This window comes from Rhinatrema bivittatum, chromosome 1 (genome assembly GCF_901001135.1).
Source record: "Rhinatrema bivittatum chromosome 1, aRhiBiv1.1, whole genome shotgun sequence".
NCBI lineage: Eukaryota > Metazoa > Chordata > Amphibia > Gymnophiona > Rhinatrematidae > Rhinatrema > Rhinatrema bivittatum.
In genome coordinates, this window is record NC_042615.1 from 743,102,110 (window position 1) to 743,127,309 (window position 25,200).

At 44.1% G+C, this 25,200-nt stretch overlaps 1 protein-coding gene across 1 annotated transcript in view; it reads left to right on the top strand.

Annotated features, from left to right (window-relative positions):
• Nucleotides 1–22,405: 22,405 nt before the first annotated feature.
• Nucleotides 22,406–25,200, top strand: part of PLCXD3 (phosphatidylinositol specific phospholipase C X domain containing 3) — a 303,638-nt gene continuing 300,843 nt past the window's right edge. Inside the window, exon 1 of the mRNA XM_029578100.1 lies at nucleotides 22,406–22,516. Within this exon, the coding sequence (XP_029433960.1) occupies nucleotides 22,414–22,516 (103 nt within the window). The 5' untranslated portion in view covers nucleotides 22,406–22,413. The remainder of the gene's footprint in view (nucleotides 22,517–25,200) is intronic.

Sequence of the window (25,200 nt, forward strand, 5' to 3'; positions counted from 1 at the left end):
GTTGTTTTTATCTTGCAATTTATGTCCTAGTTTTATCTTCTTTTCTTGCACATTTTATCTGTTATTTGATGAAAAACCGGTGTGATGCTACCCGAATGTCGGTATATAAAAATAAACAAATAAGTAAATAAATAAATAAATAAATATTGTATATTTTAATATTTTTAGTGCGTTTTATATGTGTATATGATATGTTTGATGTGTGTTAATAAAGCTATTAAATATAATGTGACATGAGTGTATGTGGGTTATCTGTATGAAGATTGTATCACATAGGGGCAGATTTTCAAAGGGTTACGCGCGTAACCCCCGAAAAGCTGCCTCTGCGCGCCGAGCCTATCTTGCATTTGCTCGGCGGCACGCGCAAGCCCCGGGATGCACGTATGTCCCGGGGCTTGCAAAAAGGGGCAGGGCGTGGGCGGTCCGGGGCAGTCTGGGGGGCAGGGAGGGTTGTGGCCTGAGCCTCCAGGCACAGCGGCCATTTGCCACTGTGCCCGGGATCGCGGGCTGACCGTCAGCAGGCATAACTTCTTCAACAAAGGTAAGAGGGGGGTTCTAGGTAGGGCTGGGGGGCGGGTTAGGTAGGGGAAGGGAGGGGAAGGTGCTGGGGGGTGCGGAAGGAAAATTCCCACCGAGGCCGGCTGCGCGGCTTGACGCGCGCGTTGCACAATTGTGCACCCCCTTGCGTGCGCCGAACCTGGATTTTATAACATGCACGTGGCTGCTCGCGCATGTTATAAAATTGGGCGTAGATTTGTTTGCGCCAGGTTGCGCGAACAAATCTGCACTTGCGCGCAGGTTTTAAAATCTGCCCCATATTGTTTACCTTCAATGTCATTACCATATTGGGAATAATAATACGTCATCTCCATGCTACCATTATTTTCTTCATGTCTGGTGCATTTTTGAGAGTAGGAGGATCGCTACCTTGGCAGTACCTGATGCTGCTTCCTTCTCCTTGGCAGTTGGCACCCAAAGATGCCATTGAAGTGCCAGCAGCCAATGAGGAAGAAGTGTCCTGAGGTACTGCAAAGCTATGAGCCTCCTACTCTTTTAACGCATGGAGGGCAGGTGCAGCAGTCACTGCCAGGGGGAAGGCAGAAATTTTGTGAGGTCCATGGCTCCTGTGGCCCTCCGCCCCACTCTGATACTTATGCATTGTATTGTATGTACAAAAATACAAATTTATCAAAATATTTTTTGAAATTTCAAACGTTTTGAGGCAGAATTTTCTACCATCTGCACAGAATCTACTCTTTAGCTGTCACAGGAAACTGGAAGCTGTGATTATTAGGGGTGGAAAATTATTTGTAAGAAAAAGGAAACACAGGCAGTATTTCCTATTTCTTTGCATTTTTGGAAAAACAAAAAGACAAAAGGAAAAAACTCGATATTTTGTAGTTTTTCCTATTGTTTTTTTTTGGGGGGGCGTGGGTTAAAAAATACAGGAAAAAAACAGAGCCTTCCCCAACCCTTCCCATTTATTAAAAACAGAGGACCCCCACTCTCCAGAGCCCCCCCCCCCCCCAGGACTCACTACAAATACCTGGTAGTCTAGCGGGGGGGGGGGGGGGGGGCATGGAAGCAACCTTCCACTCCCGAGCCAGCAGCTGTCCTCATTCAAAATGGTACCTGCCACACTTTGCCCTACCATGTGACAGGGGCTACCAGTGCCATTGGGAAACCCCTGTCACATGGTAGGGGCAAAGGGCAGCTGGCATCATTTTGAAAAATGGCGTGGCTTATCCACCCAGATCCCTATTCCACTGCAGTTCAATTCCTGCAGGGGGATCCCGTTCCAAGGATTTCTTTTTTTTTTTTAATTCTTTATTTATATTTTGCACAACAACTATTTTCATGCAATTAATACATATATTCAAAATTACATTTGAACATCCTTAGGAGCAGGATAACTTCAATCTAATTTCGAAAACATATTCACGCATAACATATTTTCACCTAAACTCCTGTTACTAAACAAATGGGGAGCTTAAGTTGAGCAATTAAATTATTATCATAATTTTTAAATAATATACAGAACACGGAGTGTACTTCTACTACTATCCAATTTACCTGGTGTTCAAGATAAACAAGAATTAAGTGCTACTACTCTCCTTCTGTTTCTTGCATTCATCCAAGAAACTTTCTAAATGTGCTGGATCGTAATAAACAAATCTTTTCCCTTCTCTATGCATAACACATTTGCACGGAAATCTAATTATTATATTTATACCAAATGTCCTTGCCAAATTGGCTAACATTATGAACTTTTTCCGTCTCTGCTGTGTTTCCTTAGAAACATCGGGGTAGACCCATATTTTTTGTCCCAGGTAGAGAGTGGCTCTATTTAACATAAACTTTTTTAACACTTTGTCTCTATCTATTGATAGAGCAAATTTCACTAAAAGAGTGCCTCTTCTCTCCACCTGTGAACTAAATGAGGTCTCAATTAATTCGGTTACATTAAGAGATGTTTCTTGTACTACTGAGGGGGGACTTATACCCTGATCTTTATCTATGAAATAAACATTTACAACCACCGGTAACTTATCCAAGGGTATTTGTAAAATTTCAATAAAATAATTTTTTAATTGTTCTTGTAAAGATATCATTTTACATTTTGGGAAGTTTACCATCCTCAAATTCAAATATCTAATGGAATTCTCCAAATTTTCCACTTTTTTTTTAACTATACTTTCACCTTGGATAATAGTAGATTGAACTTCTTTAATAGTGGTTATCTCGTCCTCAACTTTTTTCAAAGTTGCCCCATAGTTTGTAACAATAGGGTTTATATTCAACAGGACTTCTTGCATGTCTTTAATATTTACATTAAGTTTCATTATATTATTTTGAAGTGCAGACATGGCTTGCCATAACATTTCTAATGTGACAGATTTCTTATCAGGCATTGGTGTAAATAATAAAACTTGAGGGCTTTCCTGTTTCTGGTTTGAGGCCCAAGTTTACCTGCACTTGGCGTGGTTCCCCCGGAATATCTTGTTTGAATCCCCTAATCAGCCCGAGAGACCCGGCTGACCGCAGGACGGTGCAAGTGGGCGGAGCCGAGTGACGTGAGTGGCGGAAGGGTGGCCCTTGCCCTATAAAATCAAAAGGCAGGCGGCGCCCTGCCGTCGCGGCGTGCTCCGTAAGGGGCGCGCCGACTTGGTCCGGCTTAGGCCGGCGAAGGCTGAGAGGCTGCCCAGATCGCTAGCTTGGACTTTGCTCAACCCTCCGAAAGGATTACAAAGAAAATACAGAATCGGGCGAAGTTACAGCGTTTGTTCCGGTCAAGATTTGGAGTGACAGTTTTCCTATGCCGCATACAAAGCGCAAGGGTAAAATCAGGCAGGATGCCTCAACCCCTGCCAGATCAAGCCCTAAGCAAACAACGCTGACCACTTTTTACCCGGCATCGGAGATAGCGGCCCCTGAGGTTCCCGCTACAGAAGGGGTAGGTGAGCAAACTTCTCTTCTGGAGGGAGATGTGACTCTCAGTCCCGGGGCCCCAATTACACCACCACCACCTGTGATCACTTCCACTGCCACAGCAACTGGCTCGTCAATGGAACGTATATCGTTCCTTCAGTCGAGCCCGATTGAGGAGAGCTGTGACTTTAAAGAAGTGTATGAAAGGGGAAGAAGAGATGAACTTCCCCTTGTCCAGGGAGAGTTAGCGGTTAAGGGGAAAATGTCTGGCCCTAACCGAAGTAATGAAACACCTGGTGCGAGTGCCACTCCCCCTATGGAGTCTGTTCCAAGGATTTCTAACAAAGCCCCATAAAATTTGGATAGCCACCTTCATGGCTTGGTTTCTTGGACAATTACTTTCTCAACTGGGTTAAGGGCTTTCAACTCCCATCCCCTTCATCCATGAACTTCCAACTCCATTTCCAAACTCTGGTAAAAGACTTCAGATTAACTCAATACCTCATATTCTTCTCGTATATCTTGAAATTACTTCATATGGACACTGCTGTCCCAAAGTTGTCCCAGGAACTTTAGACCTAGCTTCCACCAGTCAGAAGCCTGGCAACAATTACATATTAGATCCTAAGTTCTTGCATACAATCTTCCAAATCTTTAAAGTGTGGGAGATAGAGGGCTCAGACATCCAGCCTTTTGCGCTCTATGAAGCAACTCTGGCTGCAATAGCAACATAGTTAGGTCTAGTGCCCCAGCTAATTGCACCTCTAGGGGATACCAAGGTGCTGCCTTGTCCCTATGAAGCCATACCATCGCACCCATGAGCCCAGCCACCCAATAGTAGCCCTGCATGGGAGTGCCAATCCTCCTGCATCCTTTGGCCTCCAAAGTGTCCTAAGTTTTAAATGGTTCTTTTTATTATGCCATTGACCCCTGTAAGGCAGAAAAGAATCCCTCTGGTAAATAGCAGGGAACATGAAGAAACAGATTGATTAATTTGGGGAGAATATTCATTTTTTTAAATTTTTTATTTATTGAATTTGTCATACATATATCAAGAATCCACTTGAATCAGCAAAAATAGATAGAATTTAAGCAAATTGTAATAATTCTTAAATACAATCTAAACCAATAGTAATAATTCTGAATTATAATCTAAAGCAATAAAATAAACATAAGCATATCTCATTCCTAGTCCTCAATTCAGGGAGATCTGAAACTGAACCTAAGGAAAAAGTACAAATATATACATTGAGGTACATTTTAAAACACAGCGCGCACGTACTTTTGTTCGTGCACCAGGCACAAACAAAAGTACACCGGATTTTATAAGATACGCGCGTAGCCGCGCATATCTTATAAAATCTGGGGTCAACGCGCGCAAGGGGGTGCACATTTGTGCAACTTGCGCGCGCCGAGCCCTGCTCGCGCTGCCCGTTCCCTTCGAGGCCGCTTCGAAATCGGAGGGAACTTTCCTTCCACCTCCCCCCACCTTCCCCTCCCTTCCCCTACCTAACCCACCCCCCCGGCCCTATCTAAACCCCCCCCCACCTCTATCGCACAAGTTACGCCTGTTCAATGCAGGCGTAACTTTGCGCGCGCTGGGCTGGCTGCCGCGCGCCATCTTCCGGTCCGGGGGCTGGTCCAGAGGCTGCAGCCATGCCCCTGGAATGCCCCCGAGCTGAAAGTACGCCCACAGCACCGCCCCCGGATGACGCGCCGACCGCATCACGCCCCTGACACGCCCCCAATGACGCACTGACCGCGTCACGCCCCCGACACGCCCACCCCAAGAAAGCCCTGGGACTTATGCGCGTCCCGGGGCTTTGCGTGCGCCAGAAGCCTATGCAATATAGGCTTGGCGCGCGCAGGGGGGTTTTAAAAGGGTTATGCGCGTACCTTATGCACGTAACCCTTTTAAAATCCAGCCCATTGTTCTCAAATTTAAAGCAATGCTAGCTTTATAGGGGATACATAAGACAAATTTGAATGGTTCATATCTGAACATCAAGAGGACAGTTAGTAGATATTGGAGAGGAACCCAATAGCGATGAAGATCTTTCACTCAGAAATGAAGAAAGTTGAGAAGGTTGAAAAAAGACAAAAGAGGTGTTCTGATATTTTATGAGGCATTTACAAGGACATTTAAGAATAAGAAATGCACCAAATCTAATACACTAGGCCTCAATAAAAGAAACTGCTTTCTCCTCTTCTGAGTTTGACTAGCAAGGGCTGGATTTTCAAAAGGTTACGCGCGCCGGGCCTATTTTAAAAAGGCCCGGTGACCCGCGTAAAGCCCCGGGACGAGTGTAAGTCCTGGGGCTTGCAAAAAGGGGCGGTGCATGGACGGGGCGGGGTGGTCCAGGGAGGGGAGGAGGCGGGCCCAGAGGCCTCTGACACAGCGGCCATTTGCCGCTGTGTCAGAGAACGCGTGCAGGCAGTCGGCCAGCACGCACAATTTACTTCAGCCCAGGCTGAAGTAAGTTTTGAAATAAAAAAAAAAGTCATCAAAGGTAGGGGGGAAAGGGCGGGGGAGGTAGGGGAAAGGAAGGGAAGGTGGGGTGGGGGGTAGGAAAAAGGGGAAGGCAGCACAGCTCAGATCGGGCTTGGCACGTGCAAGTTGCACAATTGTGCACCCCTTGCGTGCACCGACCCCGGGTAGCGCGCGCACATGTAGGCCGCACACACTTCTTTTAAAATCTACCCCTAAACTTTAAATTTTAGGAAAATGTCTAACGGTGACGAAAAATAACTTTAGAATTCAGTCTCAATCTGACTCCAGGAGAAATGTAGCAATAAAAGTTGCAGGCCTAACCAAATCATGCTGAGAACTCTCAAGAACCACAGTAAGATTCAGACTAGGTTTAATCAGAGACAAAACCTGCATATCTTTTCCATCCGGTAAATTTTTTTATAAGGTGGTAAATAATAAACCCTTGAAATCAGGGGTAAAGTTTGCTAAGAAATTTTTTAAATATCCATCATATATTTCTTCCACATCTCTTTAGGGAACACAATAGGATCTTTTGGAAAATTAATAAAGTAAAGACTTTTCCCCCTTATTTGATTTTCTATTTGCTCTAATCGATTGGAAAGAAATTGATCTTTTAATAAAGCTTGCTGAAGAGCAGAGGAACTTTCCAAATTTACCTTAAAAGTCTCAGTAACTTTTTTTTATAGTTTTACTTTCGCTTTCCAGCATTTTCACATAGACATCAAAAATATTTATACTGTTCACCACTGGATTCATTTGTAGGAAAATATTGTTATTAAGAGATTTAATGGCCTCCCATATCATTTCCGAAGTAAATGTACTGGGTTTTATCAATTCGCAAGACTGTAGCAAAAATAATTCTTCCAACTCTGTGGAGGCTCTTCCATGCTGTCGTTGAACCTTTCCTCCAGAAGATCTCTCTGCATCACCAAAAATATTATACAGCTCTGGGGTGACTCCAGTTAGGCCTACGGCCTTAGAACAGGGCTCAGTGCTGGGAATAAGAACATAAGAACATAAGAAATTGCCATGCTGGGTCAGACCAAAAGTCCATCAAGCCCAGCATCCTGTTTCCAACAGAGGCCAAACCAGGCCACAAGAACCTGGCAATTACCCAAACAGTAAGAAGATCCCATGCTACTGATGCAATTAATAGTCGTGGCTATTCCCTAAGTAAACTTGATTAATAGCTGTTAATGTCATCATACATCAACATGGCTCCAGCCCAGTTGCCTCAGCAGGATTCACAGGAGTTTGTCATTCCTCTGGGAGAGATGTTAAAGAATCAGGGAATAATTCAAGCCTATCTTTCTCCAGCAATCCAGCTTCCAGAACATTGATTCTCCACTGCACGCGGGCATTCATTGGCCCAAATACGGAGCCTGTGAGAAGGGCAGCTCAGGCTTCCCTCTCTCTGGTCCTCCGTTTGGGTCCAAAATGCAGCATAACTTACCAAGGTAAGCAAGAAAAAGTAAGACAGCTTCAGATGTGCACTGCTAGTTCGGCCATCTTGGATCTCCAAAATATTCATTTTTAATACATTTATTCTAGCAGCCTATGAAAGAGATCTATCATCTCAGGCCATTAGGTCCTTCTATATGTAGTCTATTATTGGAATGTAGTTGTACCTATATAAGTATGAAGGGGCTTTGGGCACCCAGATACCTAGATATTTCAGCCTTTTTTAAAGGAGAAAAACACACGGGAATATCGGAAGTACGTATTGTACGAATGGGGAACACTTCTGAATTGGAATAGTTAATCTTGTATCTAGAGACTTTGCTATAAGCATTTAGGATTTGTAAGAGTTTTGGTCCTGCATGCCTTTGGTTTGTCAAAAAGGAAAAAACATCATCAGCTTATGGTGAAATAATATGCTCTGTCCCTCCTGCCTGATAACCAGTAACCTTTCTGTCAACACTTCGATGGCCAGATCAAAAAACAATGGAGCCTTGTACCCTGCTGTACTGACAGAAGGTCTGAACAGCATCCATTTATTAAGATTCGAGCTCTGGGATGTGAATACAGGGCCCTAATCCATGCTTGAAATTCTTCTAGGAATCCCATTTTCTCTAAGACCTGAAAAAGAAAAGGCCAGTTTAGGCGATCAAAAGAGTTTTCAGCAGCCCAGGCCACTACCACACCCTCCATTTTCTTTTGCTGGGCTAGGATGTGGGACCCGAGTTGTGATCACCAGGCTGGAGTCACAAAATTAGACTGACTCCAGCCTTTTCAAAAGCACTTCTAGCTTTATTTAGTAATTACAGCAAACAAACATTAGTAGACTGTCTTATCTTCAGAACAGTGTACTCTCATTACTCACAGACTTCAACTGTTTCCCTCAGTACTCACAGCTTATTACAACTTCAGTGTTTAGACAGCATTATTCCACAGGAACTGCCTTCCTCCTGGAGACCTGGGCCCAGTCTCACTCTTCCCACCTGGATCCCAGTTCTTATTCCTCCCCTGCTAGGCCCTACCCACAGATTGCTCTCTCTCTCAAGGGGAATTAAAATGGACCAGGCATCTAGACTGATCCTGCACAGTTTCAAAGGGGAAAATAGGTGCACTCTGTCACATAGGGCTAAAATGTTCATAAGCCGCCTGGTATTGGTGGTAGATAATCCCCCCTTGATAAGAACATAAGAACATAAGAAATTGCCATGCCGGGTCAGACCAAGAGTCCATCATCCTGTTTCCAACAGAGGCCAAACCAGGCCACAAGAACCTGGCAATTACCCATTTGGTCCTCCCTTAGCAAGTATGGCATAATCGCTTCCAATCTCAATTGGAGAATTTAGGCAACACTTTGATATCTGCATTAAGCAGGGATATTGGGCAATACGAACTCACTTCTAAGTTGTCCCTACCTGGTTTGGGTAATAACACTATGGATGCACCTGTCAAGGTGTGCTCCACATCAGGAAATTGTCTAAGACATGCACTGGCTCCCTGAGCACCTTACCTTTCACAGTTCAAACAGACCCATTAGGCTGCAACACAGAGCAACACTTCCCATCCCTTTCCCTAGGCAGTATAAACTCTGCTCCACCAGAGCCCAGGCACTATCTGTGGCAGGACCCGTCTTGTGGAACAAACTTCCCGCCTTCCTGCGACAGGAACCCTGTCACAAGAAATTTAAGCAGAACCTGAAAACTGCCCTCTTCACCCAAGCTTACTCATATGTACCTTTTTCCCCTTTAATTCTATGTTCTCCTGCCTTATATTTTGAATACCAACTTATTTTTAATGCACTTGAATTCCTGTATTACTTAATCCCATTTTATTTACTCACTGTTTAGATCCCTCCCTGACTCCTCCTTGCTTTGTTTTAATTCCGCAATTGGTCCTAGCTGACCAGCCCCTCTCTTCTCTGCCTCTTTTGTTCCCCCTTTTATTGATTGTTTATTGTTCTATGTAAAACTAAGTTCCTATTATTGATTGTTCTCTGTAAAGCTAGTTTACGTATTAATGATTGTTCATTGTTCTCTGTAAAGCTCGTTAGCTGCATTTTGTTTACTGTGAACCGATGAGATGTTCCCAACGTTCGTCGGTATATAAAAGATTATAAATAAATAAATAGATAAATAAATAAGATGGTCAAAAGCACCCCACACAGTATTGGTGCCAGTTCAGTAGAGAATCTTTTGAAACAATCTATATGAAAGTGATCTGGCCTCGGGTTTTTGCCCTACGAGAGTGTCATTATTGCTTTAACATATTTCCTGTGCTGCTGTTGGTACTGCTAAATTTTCCCTAGGCAATGCAACCTCCTGTAAGTATATTCTTAAATACTCTTGCGTACAATCTATCTGACCAGTATATAGGTTTTCTAATAACTTTTTAAAAGATCATTAATCTCTCTTATGCCATAAGAGACCCCACTGGATACCTTTCTGACACAATTAATTTTCAACTGGGCTTTCCTTTTTCTAATCATCTTGGCTAAAAGTGCCCCTTATTTTCATGCTCATAAAACTTTTGGCGGGAAAATTGAAATGCTCTTTCTATATTGTCAATTTGGATTTGTTTAAGTTCTTCCCTACCTTTTAATAGAGCTTTGTATATTTTGTGGGAACAAGTAGCTTTATGTTGAGCTTCCAGTAAACCAATTTGTTGCACTTTTCTTTTTGTAGTCTCAGTTTTTTCTGGTGGCTCGCAATACTAATAATCTTTCCACAAAGTACCAATTTCAAATCCTTCCAGATAACAACAGGATTTTGCTCTGCCCCTTGTGGATTTCGCAATATTCTTTAACTGTGTTGACAATCATGTCATAGAAATGGTCATTACTTAACAACGATGATTTGAAACACCATATACTACTAGCCAAGAGTTCATGATTGTGCCTAAGAAGAAACAAGACAGGACTATAATCAGATACCTGACTTGTCAATATATCTATGGATCCTGCCATTCACAATGCCACACTTATGCACAAAAAAAAATCAATGTGAATTCTCTGCCTGTAGGATATTGAAGCTTCCAAACATCAAACAGGCTGAACTTTCCATGAGTTTGCACAACCCTGCCTCCTGACCCTCCTGCCTCCTACCTTCATCCAGATGACTGATCTCGACAAGGATCTTAGCATGTTTTCCAATCTCCCCCTACTAAATAGGCAACATGGAAACATTTTCCAGTGTGCCCTCCAGAGCCCTATAGTAATCTCTCTGCCCTTCATTTGGACCATAGATATTAGCTAGTATGAAGTGTTCCCTATATGCCAAAGATTCCGAGATTATATAATGTCCCTCCCAATCTGCAAGAAGCAAACAGCTTTGTTTTTCATGTTATATGAAGAAAAGAACACCTGCCCTACCCAATCCCTCCATAACTTAGCATGCTCTGGGTCCCTCAAATGGGTTTTTTTTGCAAAAAAGCGATTTTCACATTCTGTTTTTTTCAGATAATCAGGTATACGCTTATGTTTCATGGGTATACCTACTCCCCTTACACTGAAAGAGATTAAATTTGCCTCAAGACAAGACATTTTCCAAATATTATATTGTGACATTTCTACAGCAGTAGTGTCCCCAAAACGTTTGGTAACAAAAACTCTTGCATACTTCCCTCTTTCCATTACAGTGCTGCCCCAAAAAAACAGCACAACCAACTACAACCATCTCCCTTCCCAAAACACAACTGCAGTCTAACAGGGATGTAAGGGATCTCTCTGTTCCCCTCCAACCTCCGCCCCTTTTCCCCAACTGCCTAAACCCCTTTCCTTTCCCCCCCTTCCCACAAACAGCGCCTGCCTACATGCACGTGTGAGGAAACAACAACCAATTAAACACTTCCACCTCATTCCCCCATTAGCAGCTTGCATTGACAGCCTCTGAGAGGCTGAAATCTTCCTCTTGGTTATCAGTGGAGCCTCTCTGCAGTGCCATGTTGCCATAACTGGAATATTGATATTCCATAAGGTCCATGGAGTGCCCCACCCCCCGCTTCTACTTCACCAGGGCTACCATCAACTGCAAATGAATACAACAGCGTCTTTGCCTCTAAGATAAATGTGCAGCAAAAATACAGTAGGAATCCACCAATCTTGAACCCATACATCCCGTTGCACATATCTGATACAATGTGAACAAGGAAATTACACAAGAATTCCAACACATCCCCCGATCCTCCCCATAATCCCTCCCTTATTCTCACATGAGTCAAGATTCTCCCTCTAAGTACTTCCCCAACTCCCCCCCAGGATCATACCATCCACAGATAAGATAATATAAATTCCCCCTACATCTACTCCTTTCTATCCCCCCCCCATATTTCATATGAAATAGTATAGTATAAATGTGTGTGTTATTAGAGAAGAAAAGGATATAAGGCTTCCACTGGAGCAGTCCCAGACACTGCTGAGGCGAGCCTGCCTGACCTACCTGCTCTCCACACTGCTCCTACTGAGAGCACGTGTCTTACTCAGCGTCGCCGACAAGGAGCCAGAGCACACAGCCAATCTAGGCCATTCCTCATCGTCTGTTAGCTCGGGTATTGTCCAGCCTGGATTTCTTCTATGACCATAGAGGGGATATTAGGGATGTGCATTCGTTTGCAACGTATTGGCAATCCGCAACATATACATCCCTATCCATTCTATTCGTGGGTTCACGAAACAGATCGCGATCCCCCATGATTACAAACATATCACTGGTTTCATTCTTTTGGCTCGCAGTGATTTCTTAGCGGCCATTTGAAATAGGAGATAGCAAAAACCAGCCCTTTCCTGTGAGTCATAAGTGACCTCACAGCCCTGTCACAGAGTGGGTCAGACAGGTTGGCAAGGAGACCAGAATGCAACCTATCAGAGCTAACTTAGCTAAGCATTTTTTGTAATGCAGCCATTCGCCGCTCTCACTCAGTGCTCTGTGACGCTGTTCCTGATGATGCAGCACTATTTATACGTGAAGCACGCGGCGTGCCACGTAATTTCTTGGCGGGGATGGTGGGGAGGTGGTCTGGGAGGTGGTTGCTGAACTCAGAGCTAGTCTGAGTGTATCAAATCTGTATTCAATTGCTAGATACTTTGATAGAAAAAGATATTTGTTGGATTTGGCTGCAGTGCCAGCTAGCACTGTGTTTTTTTTTTTACCTCACTTTTTTAAATTGATCTGAGACCATCTCTCTGTCAGTGCCACTGAGAGAAGCTGCTAGCACTAGCAGTGGCGTTTTGCTTCTTATTTTACCCCCTGGGGTAGGTTGTAAGCAGCATTTGGGTGCTGTGGATGGGAGATATATTCAATTTGTAACTAGTTTGATAGAATTGCCATTGGAAAAGATATTTCATCGATTTTGCTGCTGTGCCAAGCCAGGCTTTTTTGTTAACTGGCATAACTGCAGTTTTTTTTTTTTTTTATTGAACTCACTGTCTCTCTGTGCTCTTTTAATCCAAGAAGGCAGTGCACTGGGCAGGGGGCATCAGTAACAGTGGGCACTGGGTAGTTTTGCAGACTCACTCATATTGGGACAGTGGTGGTCTCTGAAGGCAAATCCCCAGTGGGTCTCTTTTATAGTTACAACTTTGTTGTGTGCACATACATTATATTAGTGCACCCATCAAGGCACTGTGCCTGTGGGCAACCAGTTTTGCAGACTCACGCATTTTGGGACAGTGGTTCTCCCTGAAGGCAAATCCCCAGTGGGCCTCTTTTGTAGTTACAATGTTGTTGTGTGCACATACATTACATTAGTGCACCCATCAAAGCACTGTGCCTGTGGACAGCCAGTTTTGCAGACTCATGCATATTGGGACAGCGGTTCTCTCTGAAGGCAAATCCCCAGTGGGTCTCTTTTGTAGTTACAACTTTGTTGTGTGCACATACATTACATTAGTGCACACATCAAGGCACTGTGCCTATGGGCAGCCAGTTTTGGAGACTCACACATATTGGGACAGTGGTTCTCTCTGAAGGCAAATCCCCAGTGGGCCTCTTTTGTAGTTACAACTTTGTTGTGTGCACATACATTACATTAGTGCACAAGGCACTGGGCCTGTGGGCAGCCAGTTTTGCAGACTCATGCATATTGGGACAGCGGTTCTCTCTGAAGGCAAATCCCCAGTGGGCCTCTTTTGGAAATAATTCTTTTAATTGAAATCCCTAGTAGGCACTGACATTAAATCCATAGGGGTAGATTTTCAAAGGGGTATGTGTGTACCCCCCGAAAACCTACTCCAAACCCCCCTGCGCGCGCCGAGCCTATTTTGCATAGGCTCGGCGGCGTGCGCAAGCCCCAGGATGCGCATAAGTCCCGAGGCTTGCGTGGAGGGGCGTGTCAGGGGCATGTCGGGGGCATGTCGGGGGCGTGCTGCGAGTGACGTGGCGTTTCGGGGGCGGGCCACGAGTGACGCGGCGTTTCAGGGCAGGCCCGGGGGCGTGGCGCCAGCCCGGGGGCATGGTCAAAGCCTCCGGACCAGCCCCCGTGTCGGGTGATGGCGCGTCAGCAGCCTGCTGGCGCGCGCAGATTTACGCCTGCTTTCCGCAGGCGTAAATCTGCCAACAAAGGTAGGGGGGTTTAGATAGGGCTGGGGGGGTGGGTTAGGTAGGGGAAGGGAGGAGAAGGTGCGGGGTGGAAAGAAAGTTCCCTCCGAGGCTGCTCTGGTTTCGGAGCGGCCTCGGAGGGAACAGGCAGTGCGCGCCGGGCTTGGCACACGCACGTTGCACAAATGTGCACCCCCTTGCGTGTGCCGACCCCGGATACGCGCGTATCTTATAAAATCCAGCGTACTTTTGTTCGCGCCTGGTGCACGAACAAAAGTACGCGTGCGTGGAAATTTATAAAATCTACCCCAGCATGTCAGGGAAAGCTAGACATGGTCGAGTGATTGGGACTGGGATAGGAGGCACCTCAAAAGGGATTGATAGTCCCCCATTAAAATTAAAAAGGGACGTGTTCCAATCTAAAATCTCTGGAGGGGCAGGCAGTTCCATCCGGAAAAAAATGAAATCTAAAAATGATGCATCACCACCACCTGTTTCTGACTCTGTAGTTTTTGAGGTGAGGGAAGGGGAGGCTGAGTCATGCAGGACAAAAGAATGAGACCCAAAAGCAGCAGTGTGACAGCAGACTTGACTTAGTGTTGAAAATTTGGGCACGTACTTACTTCTGATTCCGATGAAGAAACATCTTGTGTGGGATTCTCATCATCAGAAATGGAAGAAGAAATAGCTGACGAAGGTTTGGGAGGATTCGTTAGTCCTGTCTTAGCTTCCACTTCAGTGCTGCAGGGGAGAGATGGAACTGATGATGAGGAGGAGGAAGAGCAGTCAGTGCAGGCACAGAGTGTGACTGATGCCCCTGGCATTGCTTCTCAGAGTGCATCCACTACTTCAGCTCCAGTGCCAGCATCCACCCTGAAGGCTATAGAGAAGGGATCACGAAAGACATCTGCAATTTGGAGCCACTTTAAAGTGACGGAGTACCCGCGTTTTGCTCAGTGTAATTACTGTGGCAGGGCTATTAGCAAAGGCAAGCAAATGGGACATCTATCTAATTTTGACATGACGTATCATATGAAGAGGCAGCACCCAACAACAGTACTGCCATCTGGGGATGGTGGCAGTACCAGTCAGGGGATCCCTTTTTCCAGGCAGCATAAAGTGGTTGAAAAGGAGCAGAGTTACCCCATGCCCTCAGCCCCTTCTAGCAGCCAGGTGGCAAGCCAGCAGCCCCCTGCCATGTGTCAGAAGCGAGAACCCACCATGGAGGAAATGGGGTGGTGTGCGGTAATGCTATCCCAGGGTAGGAGGCAGGCAGCCTCAAAAGTTGTAACCAGGAGCATTGGGGAAATGATTGCCCTTGATGACCAGTTCTTGTAGATAGTAGAGAAGGTCATAGTTCCAAATTACAAAGTCCCCTCCAGAACCAGATTTAACAGAAAGGTCATTCCTAGCCTGTACAAGCAGTGTCGCAGTCGCATCCAAGCACTGCTAGCTAAGGCACAGGGAAGTGTGCATTTCACCTGCGATACCTGGACCGCCATGAATGCTGCACACTCTTACCTCTCCCTGACATCACACTGGTGGGACCTGCTGAGGCAGAGGCAGGCAGCAGCTCTATTAGTGAACAAGTATCTGGGTGGAGGTGGGCTTTACTGTACACCCACCTGACGGACAAGGCCCATACCTCAGCCAATATTCTAGCATACATCAGACAGATGCTAGAGGGCTGGCAACTACACCAGCAAGACAGGAATCCTCAGGCAGGGTTCTTTGTCACAGACAATGGTGCAAACATGGTTAAGGCAATAACTGATGGGCGCTTTCAGAACTTCCGATGTTTTGTACACACTCTGCACCTGGTAGTGAATTCAGCTCTGGGGTTGGAGTCCAATCACCAAGAGAATGAATACCTGCATACATTAATACACAAGTGCAGGAACATAGCAGCGCACTTCCACAGAAGTGTGAAGGCGGGCCAGGTTCTCCGACAAAAGCAGACTGATTTGGAGATGCCTCACAAGTGTCTCATTCAAGACATTGCCACCCAGTGGAATTCCATCTATATGATGCTGCAGAGGTTAGTGGAGCTGCAGACACCCCTTCATGAACTTTCTGGTTCAAATGACATAGGTGTGAAGAATCCCCTAGGGTATCATGATTGGTTAGTCATGAGTCAGCTGGTAAAATTCCTGCAGCCTTTCAAGGATGTCAAGGAGGAGCTGAGTTCCAGAAGTGCCACCTTGGCTGACATCATCCCTATAGTTAATTTTCTGGAGTAAACTTTGGGGGGCTTTAAACAGGAAGAGGGAATGACAGCTGAGGTGCTGCATTGTCTGGACATTTTTCATGAGCAGGTGCAAGAGAGATTAAGGCCTTTAACAGAAGAGCACACATACAAGCTCACCACAGTCTGTGATCCCTGTGTGAAAGGGAAACTCGCCCTACAGTCCAATTGTCTCTCATTTGTGAAGGAACTGCTGTTAGCAAAAGTCCATGATCAGGAGCGCCATAGGCAGAGACAGATTAGACATGAAGCAGAGGAGGAAACAGCGGTGGGCACTTCAGAGAGTTGTGCTAGCCCAAGCATGAGCAGCACTCTATCAGCGACAGCTAGTACCTCCTCCTCCTCCACTTCACTATGCCAAAGGCATGTTGGCCATAAATATTCATCTGTTGTGCTACAGGCTAGAGAGAAAGCAGCTGGCATGAGTGACTCTCAGCCCACCCAAGCAAAGGAGACACCAGCACAACTGTCAGTGACACGGTATCTGTCAGAGCCAACAGAGGACATGCAGACAGATCCACTGGCATATTGGGCACACCAGTCCACTGTCTGGCCATACCTAGCCAAAGTGGCTCAGTAATATCTGTCATGTCCACCAACCAGTGTGCCCAGTGAATATGTATTTTCAATGACAGGGGATATCATGAGACCTCACCGCTCAAGGCTGGCACCAGAGTTGATGGAAATGCTAGTGTTTTTGAACATAAACCTGCCTTTGCTTGGGTTTCCAAATTTTCCCTGTGAATGGCAAGATGAATAAAAGCAATTGAAAGCCTTGCAGCAGCTCCAAATGCCTCCTATACTCCAGATAATATCAGCACATGTACCTGACCTGAAACGCTGTGCCTGTCCATCCACTTAGGCCGTACGTCCCTACAAGGGCCTGACCTGAAATGCTGTGCCTGTCCATCCCTGTCCAGGCCGTACATCCCTACAAGGGCCTGACCTCAAACGCTGTGCCTGTCCGTCCACTGTACAGGCAGTACGTTCCTACGAGTGCCTGACCTTAAACGCTGTGCCTGTCTGAGTTTAGTTCTAGTATTTCTAATTTCAGTTTCATGTATTTGTGATTCACTTCTTTCCAGAATAATCTTTTCCTGTTTTGCAACATTTAGAATATAAAAACATAAAAAGCTGACTTAAGATGTTTGAAGCTTGCATAGTTAATATGCTCAATAGTTTTCATGACCTTCATAATATGGCTACATATACACAAGAAGAGGACCTATACAATAATTAAATTATGTTTATTCTCATATTTCATTAACCTGTCTAACATTAAAATCTATCTAACACACTCATCCATCACACATACTCACATATAAAATCAAATTTCATCAATGAACATGAAATACACAATGTATATAATGATGTAATTATACAGTGCAAATTCTCATTACAATTTCATTCAAATATTTAATAATTTATATAAAGTGCTAACAATCTAGAACATGCAGGTATTGTGAAACAACCCAATGTAAATCCAGAAAGTCCAACAAAGATCTTCGTTTCGCCAGGCTTATCTCAAACATGAAGTAGACGTCACTTCCGGATGACGAATCCTTTCCGGGAAATCTTTCTTAGGTGCCAACAGTAATGTTTCTAGTACTATGGAAAACTGGTGGTAGTTGCACTCTAGTTCATCCTCTGTTTTCCCATAGTTTACAGAGGCATTGTAGAGTACAAAGTCAACATAGGTTGATATTGTAGATTTGGGTGGGAGATGAGTTCAGCGCTTCTTTTGGTCCTAACAGCTGAACCCTCATTGCAAAGGGAAACCTCAGTCTCTATCAATTCAAAATACTAATCCTTCACAGCATGGATCCTTAAATAAAACAAACAATTTTCTTTTCATTTCAGGGCAGAGAAGAGAACTTCCTTCATCTTGCTCATGAAATCATGATCTGTTTGCACATGCTTAAATCCTAACAATTTGTACCATTATACACTCTAGGGGCCAACCCATTCCAAGGGAGCCCTTTCCTGCTCAAAGGAAAGGAAACTCTCTCCGTTGTAGCAGCCTATTTCTTAGTACCAGTTGACCCATGTTGAACCGCTGTTCACATTGAGACCTCCTCCATGTCACCACGCTTTGAAGGCTCGGGCTCCACTCTAGGGGCCAACCCATTCCAAGGGAGCCTTTCCCTGTTCAAAGGAAAGGGAACTCTCCCCGAGTGTAGCCAGCCTGTATCTACCCTCTGACCCATGTTGAACCGCTGTTCACATGCACCCTCCTCCGCCTCGGCCTTGAAAATTCTCATTTGTATGTCTGCTACCTCCACCAGATTTTAAAAGACCAGCGAGAGCTCACTAGATGCCAATGGAAACATCCCACTCTAGGGACGAACCCATTCTAGGGAGCCCTTTCCTGATCAAAGGAAAGGGAACTCTCCCCAGGGCCAGCCTATCAAAACCACAGGGACCAGACTACCTCTGCTCTGCCAGCCTGTCTTGCCCCTATCAGCTAGGGGTGTGCATTCGTTTTGAACTTATAGGTAAAACGCAACTTATTTTTTTTTTTTAACTTAAAAAAGTGATGAGGCGAAAACGATCGGATTTCCAACTTATTCAACATAGCTATGTTGAATACGTTGGAAATCGCGATTGTTGATCCTAAATAAAAATTGAAACCCCTCACCCTCCTTAATTCCCCCCCCCCCCAAGACTTACCAAAACTCCCTGGTAGTCTAGCGGGGAGTCAGGACGCCATTTCTGAACTCCTTTGCGAGGAGCACGTCACGTCGGCGTCACGTTGGAGTGACGCGGACGTCACGTGATTCCCCGCGGGTTCGCTCCGGGACCCTCGTTGGACCCAAAAGGAACTTTTGGCCAGCTTGGGGGGGTCAGGAGGCCTTTGCCCCTTTAAAGTGCCTTAGGTTATTCATGCCACTTTGGTGCCATTTTGACACAGTCTAAGTACCATGGAGCTCTTTTCTCGTTCTGATGATTGCTCCCCAGAAGTTTCATCAGAATTGATAAGAAAACTCTAATTCTGCAGCCAAAAATAGGCTGCAAATACTTCCCCCATTGGCTTTAATGGGAAATTGGAAAATGTATAAAACTAATCAACGAATTGGTTTTCCCCCCTATGAAACAAATGCAACGGATTTGGGTCCCCGCGAAATGAAATCCGAATCGCAACAAATGTTTTCCTTCTGCACATCCCTAGGGGATATGGATTACCTGCTGCTGGATTCCTTCCATTGTCTTTTGCAGGGCTTGTTTGTCCCCTTGCCTGACCTGAAGCCTTGTGCAGTGTGCTGCGGCAGTCAAAAAAGCAAACAGAATGTTGGGAATTATTAGAAAAGGAATGGTGAATAAAACGGAAAATGTCATAATGCCTCTGTATCGCTCCATGGTGAGACCGCACCTTGAATACTGTGTACAATTCTGGTCGCCGCATCTCAAAAAAGATATAATTGCGATGGAGAAGGTACAGAGAAGGGCTACCAAAATGATAAGGGGAATGGAACAACTCCCCTATGAAGAAAGACTAAAAAGGTTAGGCTTTTCAGCTTGGAGAAGAGACGACTGAGGGGGGATATGATAGAGGTGTTTAAAATCATGAGAGGTCTAGAACGGGTAGATGTGAATCGGTTATTTACTCTTTCGGATAGTAGAAAGACTAGGGGGCACTCCATGAAGTTAGCATGGGGCACATTTAAAACTAATCGGAGAAAGTTCTTTTTTACTCAACGCACAATTAAACTCTGGAATTTGTTGCCAGCGAATGTGGTTAGTGCAGTTAGTATAGCTGTGTTTAAAAAAGGATTGGATAAGTTCTTGGAGGAGAAGTCCATTACCTGCTATTAAGTTCACTTAGAGAATAGCCACTGCCATTAGCAATGGTTACATGGAATGGACTTAGTTTTTGGGTACTTGCCAGGTTCTTATGGCCTGGATTGGCCACTGTTGGAAACAGGATGCTGGGCTTGATGGACCCTTGGTCTGACCCAGTATGGCATTTTCTTATGTTCTTATGTTCTTATGAACTCGCCCCCTCCGCTGCCTGTGCGAATGCCATTACCTTGTGCAGTGTTTCAAAGCTCTTCCATGATCCATTAACTTGTACTATCAACTTAGTTGGGTATATGAGGCAAAACTTGATTTTGCAAGCGTAAAGAATTGTCTTTATGCGCGCATATTCTGCTCACAGCTTCTGGGTAGCGGCGCTATAATCAGAGAAAATAGCAACACAGCTGTCTTGGTATTTTAGGGGGCCCAGTTCCCTTGCCCAATGCAGGACCCACTCTTTGGTCTGAAATTTATGAAATATAATAATAAATACTCGGAGGGAGTAATTACCAGGTATTCCTGAGCCCTGATAGATGTCCAGGCGAGGATCTTCCTCTTCCAGTTTCAATATGCCACGCTATAGCGTCCCCTTTCTTTTCTAATTTGAACGAAACCATAACGCCCCCTTTCTTTTCTAATTTGAAGGAAACCAGTGACAAGATGTAGAAAAGAAATTTTTCTCAAGGTGAGTGGAGATAAAAAAAAAGTTGTGTCCCAGGTGGTGTTGGTGATGATGGATTGCAAGGAGGGTGTGAGTCTTGACTGTTCCATTGAGGAGGAGAAGATGCATTTAGGAAACAAAGCAGGACAAATCATTAAACAGTGCCAGATCTTTACACAGCAAAGAATAATCCATACCTTGAGAATAACATTTTACTATGTGTGTGTGTGTATATATATATATATATATATATATATATATATATATATATTAGGGATGTGAATCGTTTTTTGATGATTTAATATATCGTCCGATATATTTTAAATTGTCAAAAAATCGTTAGGGCCACGATACAATACCAATTCCCCCGATTTATCGTTAAAAAATCGTAAATTGGGGGAAGGGGGAGGGCAGGAAAACCGGCACACTAAAACCCCCTAAAACCCACCCCCGACCCTTTAAATTAAATCCCCCACCCTCCCGAACCCCCCCCCCCAATGCTTTAAATTACCTGGGGATCCGGCGGCGGTCCAGAACCCCCGCTGAACGACCTCCTGCAGTCGATCTCCTGCCGGCGCCATTTTCCGTACGAAAACGATTTGCGGCAAGAAATCGCTCCCGGAACCCCGCTGGACTCCCAGGAAAACTTTGGCCAGCTTGGGGGGGGCCTCCTGACCCCCACAAGACTTGCCAAAAGTCCAGCGGGGGTCCGGAACGACCTCCTGCGTCGAATCGTTTTTGTCTATGGCCGCCGCCATTTTGCGGCGGCCATTTTGAAAAATGGCACCGGCTGAAGACAACACGATTCTATTGAGGGGGCCGTTCCGGACTGCCGCCGTTCTGGACCACTGCCGGATCCCCAGGTAATTTAAAGCATTGGGAGGGTGGGGGATTTAATTTAAAGGGTCGGGGTGGGTTTTAGGGGGGTTTAGTGTGCCGGCTCACGATTTTAACGATTTTTCACGATAGTTTACACACCCAAACGGCAACAATACGATTCCCTCCCCCTCCCAGCCGAAATCGATCGTTAAGACGATCGAGGACACGATTCACATCTCTAATATATATATATATCTTATAAAGAATAAAGCATGCAATTGATTTAAAGTATATAATTGAAGGACAGCATGGAACTATGTATTCTGAGTATGAACATTCTGTCAGAACAGAGATCCTCAACAAGCAGTATGCTCAATCACTTCACGACTGAGAACTCTGGATGCAAGTAAACATACTAAATGTTACATGATAACATCAGGTACAAATAGAAACAGACTAGGGTATTCAACCTTCAGTGAACAAGAGATAAAGAGCAGAAAAGTCAATAAGTAGTCACCAGAAGTACACTGAAACAAATCACACAAATAATTTATAAATCATAGTCAGAAACATAGTTGAAATTTTGCATAAACAAATAATATTTACCATATGAAAGAAATGAGAAACTGAGGAAATAAAGCACACATTCATATTTATGTCTAGGGCTATCTAATAGTATAAAGAGATTATAAGCAAAGAAAAAGAAAAGTAGAAGAAGAAAGAGACAAGAAGGGTGAATGTCTAAACACAATAGCTGTAGAAAATGCGAGTCTGACTCCATGGAGATAGCAGGAAGGATCTGAACTAATGACGGGCATTAGCATGTGTCTGCGCCATCCTGTGGGTGTGGTACAGAGTGGAATGTAAATTCTAACAGGGGTGGAGCAAACATCGGCTTAAAGGCTGACTATAGGCAGAGAGAGAAGTGCAAGGCAAACACACACACAGAGGGAAAGAGTGCGTGAGTATCAGGGGGAAAGAGAGCAGCATGGCTTCATCTCAAGGGAAGAGCGATGTGCAATTTGCCGACTGGATGGCAAGTTTGCCAGAAAGCATTCACAGCATCCCTCTCACAAATTTAGCAATCCCAGGTAGGAAAGAACAACTGCTTAGTAACATTATTTTTTTTAAAATGTTAACTTGATTTTTAAGAGCTAGGACTGCATGTCTATCTATCTGTATTTGCTATCTATCTATATATGTGCTGTCTGATTACACTGATTGAAAGATGGAAGTTCAGGCTAGTATCATGTATAACTGGACTGTGTTATTTAGATAGCTGAAAATAAAGCACTGTAAGGAAACTGTTAGTGCTTTTTGGTTTGTTTTTTTTAATCAATTCGCCTATGTGCACCATGTGCATGCGTCTGTGTGGAACTGGGGGCTGTAGATCTCCATCTCTGTGCCTCTTCTACCCATCACGCTGGACACCTCTTGCAGCATTCTATTGTTTGGCTGGTGTAATGCACACCTGTCTGCAGACATTAGCCTCTAGTGATACTGAATGGTATAGATCTAGCAATATTCCCCTTCACCTCCCCCCAAAAATTCTTGCCAAGTCATTAATATTCCTCTCAAGCCTGTTTTAAAGAGACAGGCTCTGCAATAACATGAGGCACAAAAAGTTTCCCAGCACCCACCTAGGAGGTACAGCACTGAGTAGGAGGGCAAGGACCTGCCAGCAGGGGGTGCATTTACAGAATAGCAGACCAGCTCTGTCTATGTGAGCAACATCAATGACAGGAAATAGAAAGGGCGGGATTGGGGAGGGCTGGGGGAGTGTTTATGTGACAGCCACCTCAACCATAATGATACAGTAGAACCTACATAAGCAATTAGCATGTCTAAACCTGTCCTGGCAGTGCCCCCTCAGCAGGACGACATCTATTCACTAAAATAATTTATTTACAGGATATAGTCTAGCCTGGAGCCTTGTAGTATTGCTGATCTGTTATGTTAGCCTTACAAATGACCTGGCTGAAATGCTATCAGTTGTGAAATGCTTTAACCAAAAGTAGCAGACTACAGGGGGCAATGTCATAGAAACTGGATGAATGCATTATGAGCAGCATCAGCGTGAGTTTTTTTTTTTTTTTTTATTGCTGTAACAGAGACATCAGGCATAAGGACAATCTATTCAGGGGCAAGTAGGAAGGGAAAAGGAGTGCTCGTCTGAATGTTTTATAATGAAAAATCATCCTGAGGGGACAGGCAAGGTTCCTTCTGAATGGCTGACATTCCTTCTGTTCCTAAGGTGACAGTGCGAAGGACGTCACCAGACAAAAAGACAGAACAATGCCATACATCAGGAAACAGACCTGAAAAATGCCCTCTTCCTGGGTGGTTAAATGAAGTTAAAAATTATGCATTGCGGCAGAGACATTATGAGCTGCCAAACTTTGTATTCATACAATACTAATTGCTGTTTATTAAATATATGGTAATAGGCTGCATGCCCTGAAACAGAATGTGAACAGCTGACAGAGCTGTGCCATATTCTTTTTTCTTTACCAGCTGCTGAAATTAAAAAGGAATTATCTCCATCTTCTTAAACTATTATGTAGACATCTGACTCTAGCTTCTGCTATGCAGAGTGTTGAAACCTGGTTTCACCATGGTACCTGCTGCATACGACTAACATTGTGGTGCAGGGAATGGGATTATAAAAACCCACAGCTGGATTTGGGATATCAGTGGAAATTCTTGTTTCCAAAAACACTTCTGAAAATAGGAATTTAGCAGTCTGGTCACAGGGAAAATCAGTAATGTATACAGTTCACACATTTTGCTGCATTTATTGAAAACTACGTCAACCAAATAATTGTAATTTTACCCAATACATATTCTGCTTTTTTAAATAGCTGATTTTGTGTTTTGAAATTGTTGCTTTATTAATCACATTTTGTATCAGTTAGTATATTAGTCATACTCATTTTAATCTTCAAGTTATGAATAAAGTAATATTGATGCAAGTAGACTGCTTACCTAATGCTAGCTTAATCTGCCAGACCTTTACAGTTCCTGTATGATGTCAGTTTATTTCTTTATGGCTTTGGGCTATGCTTTAATTTCTACATGTTTGCAAAGGTTTTTTTTTTGTTTTTTTTAATAGCTTAAGTGGAAGTTGCCATCTGCTGGATATCCTTTAGTCAGTGGGGAGGCAGGTTCTTCCAAAAGCCAGTTGGTAACATCCTATGAAAGCCATTGCAGTGTTAAGACCCTTTCTCACTGAAATGGGATGAGGCGGGGAGGGGAGTGGAGTGGAGGGGGCAGTCAGAAGGGACCTGACAAGGGGGGCACTGTTAAATTTATATGACTGGAACACTAAAATGACTACTGTCAAGTTCATTCCTTTACCAAGTTTTTATTTAAACCATTGACATTTTTCTGGAGGTGGGTATTGGGTTAGATAGCATCATCTGATACTTGTTTGATAACCTTCGTTTATGTGTATTTAAGAGGACTGACATGGCAACCATGCTGCTCCATTTTTATGGGAAATGTGTTCTGTCCTGGAACACTGAAAGGTGTTTGTTTAAAACAGCTGTGTTGGAAGAAGAGAGTTTAGCAAATTCATTTGGCAATGACAACAAACAAAATGATTAAAATAAGCCCCTTTTCATTCCTGATAAAAGGTTTTTGAAAGCTCCTTCTAATCAACTGTATTAATAGAGGTGTAGAGTGGAAAAATGTCTTGTTTTTCTTTAGCTTTTTCATTCTGGTTATAATTTGTTTCATTTTGTTTAGCCAAAATGCAAAAGGAAAAACAAATGAA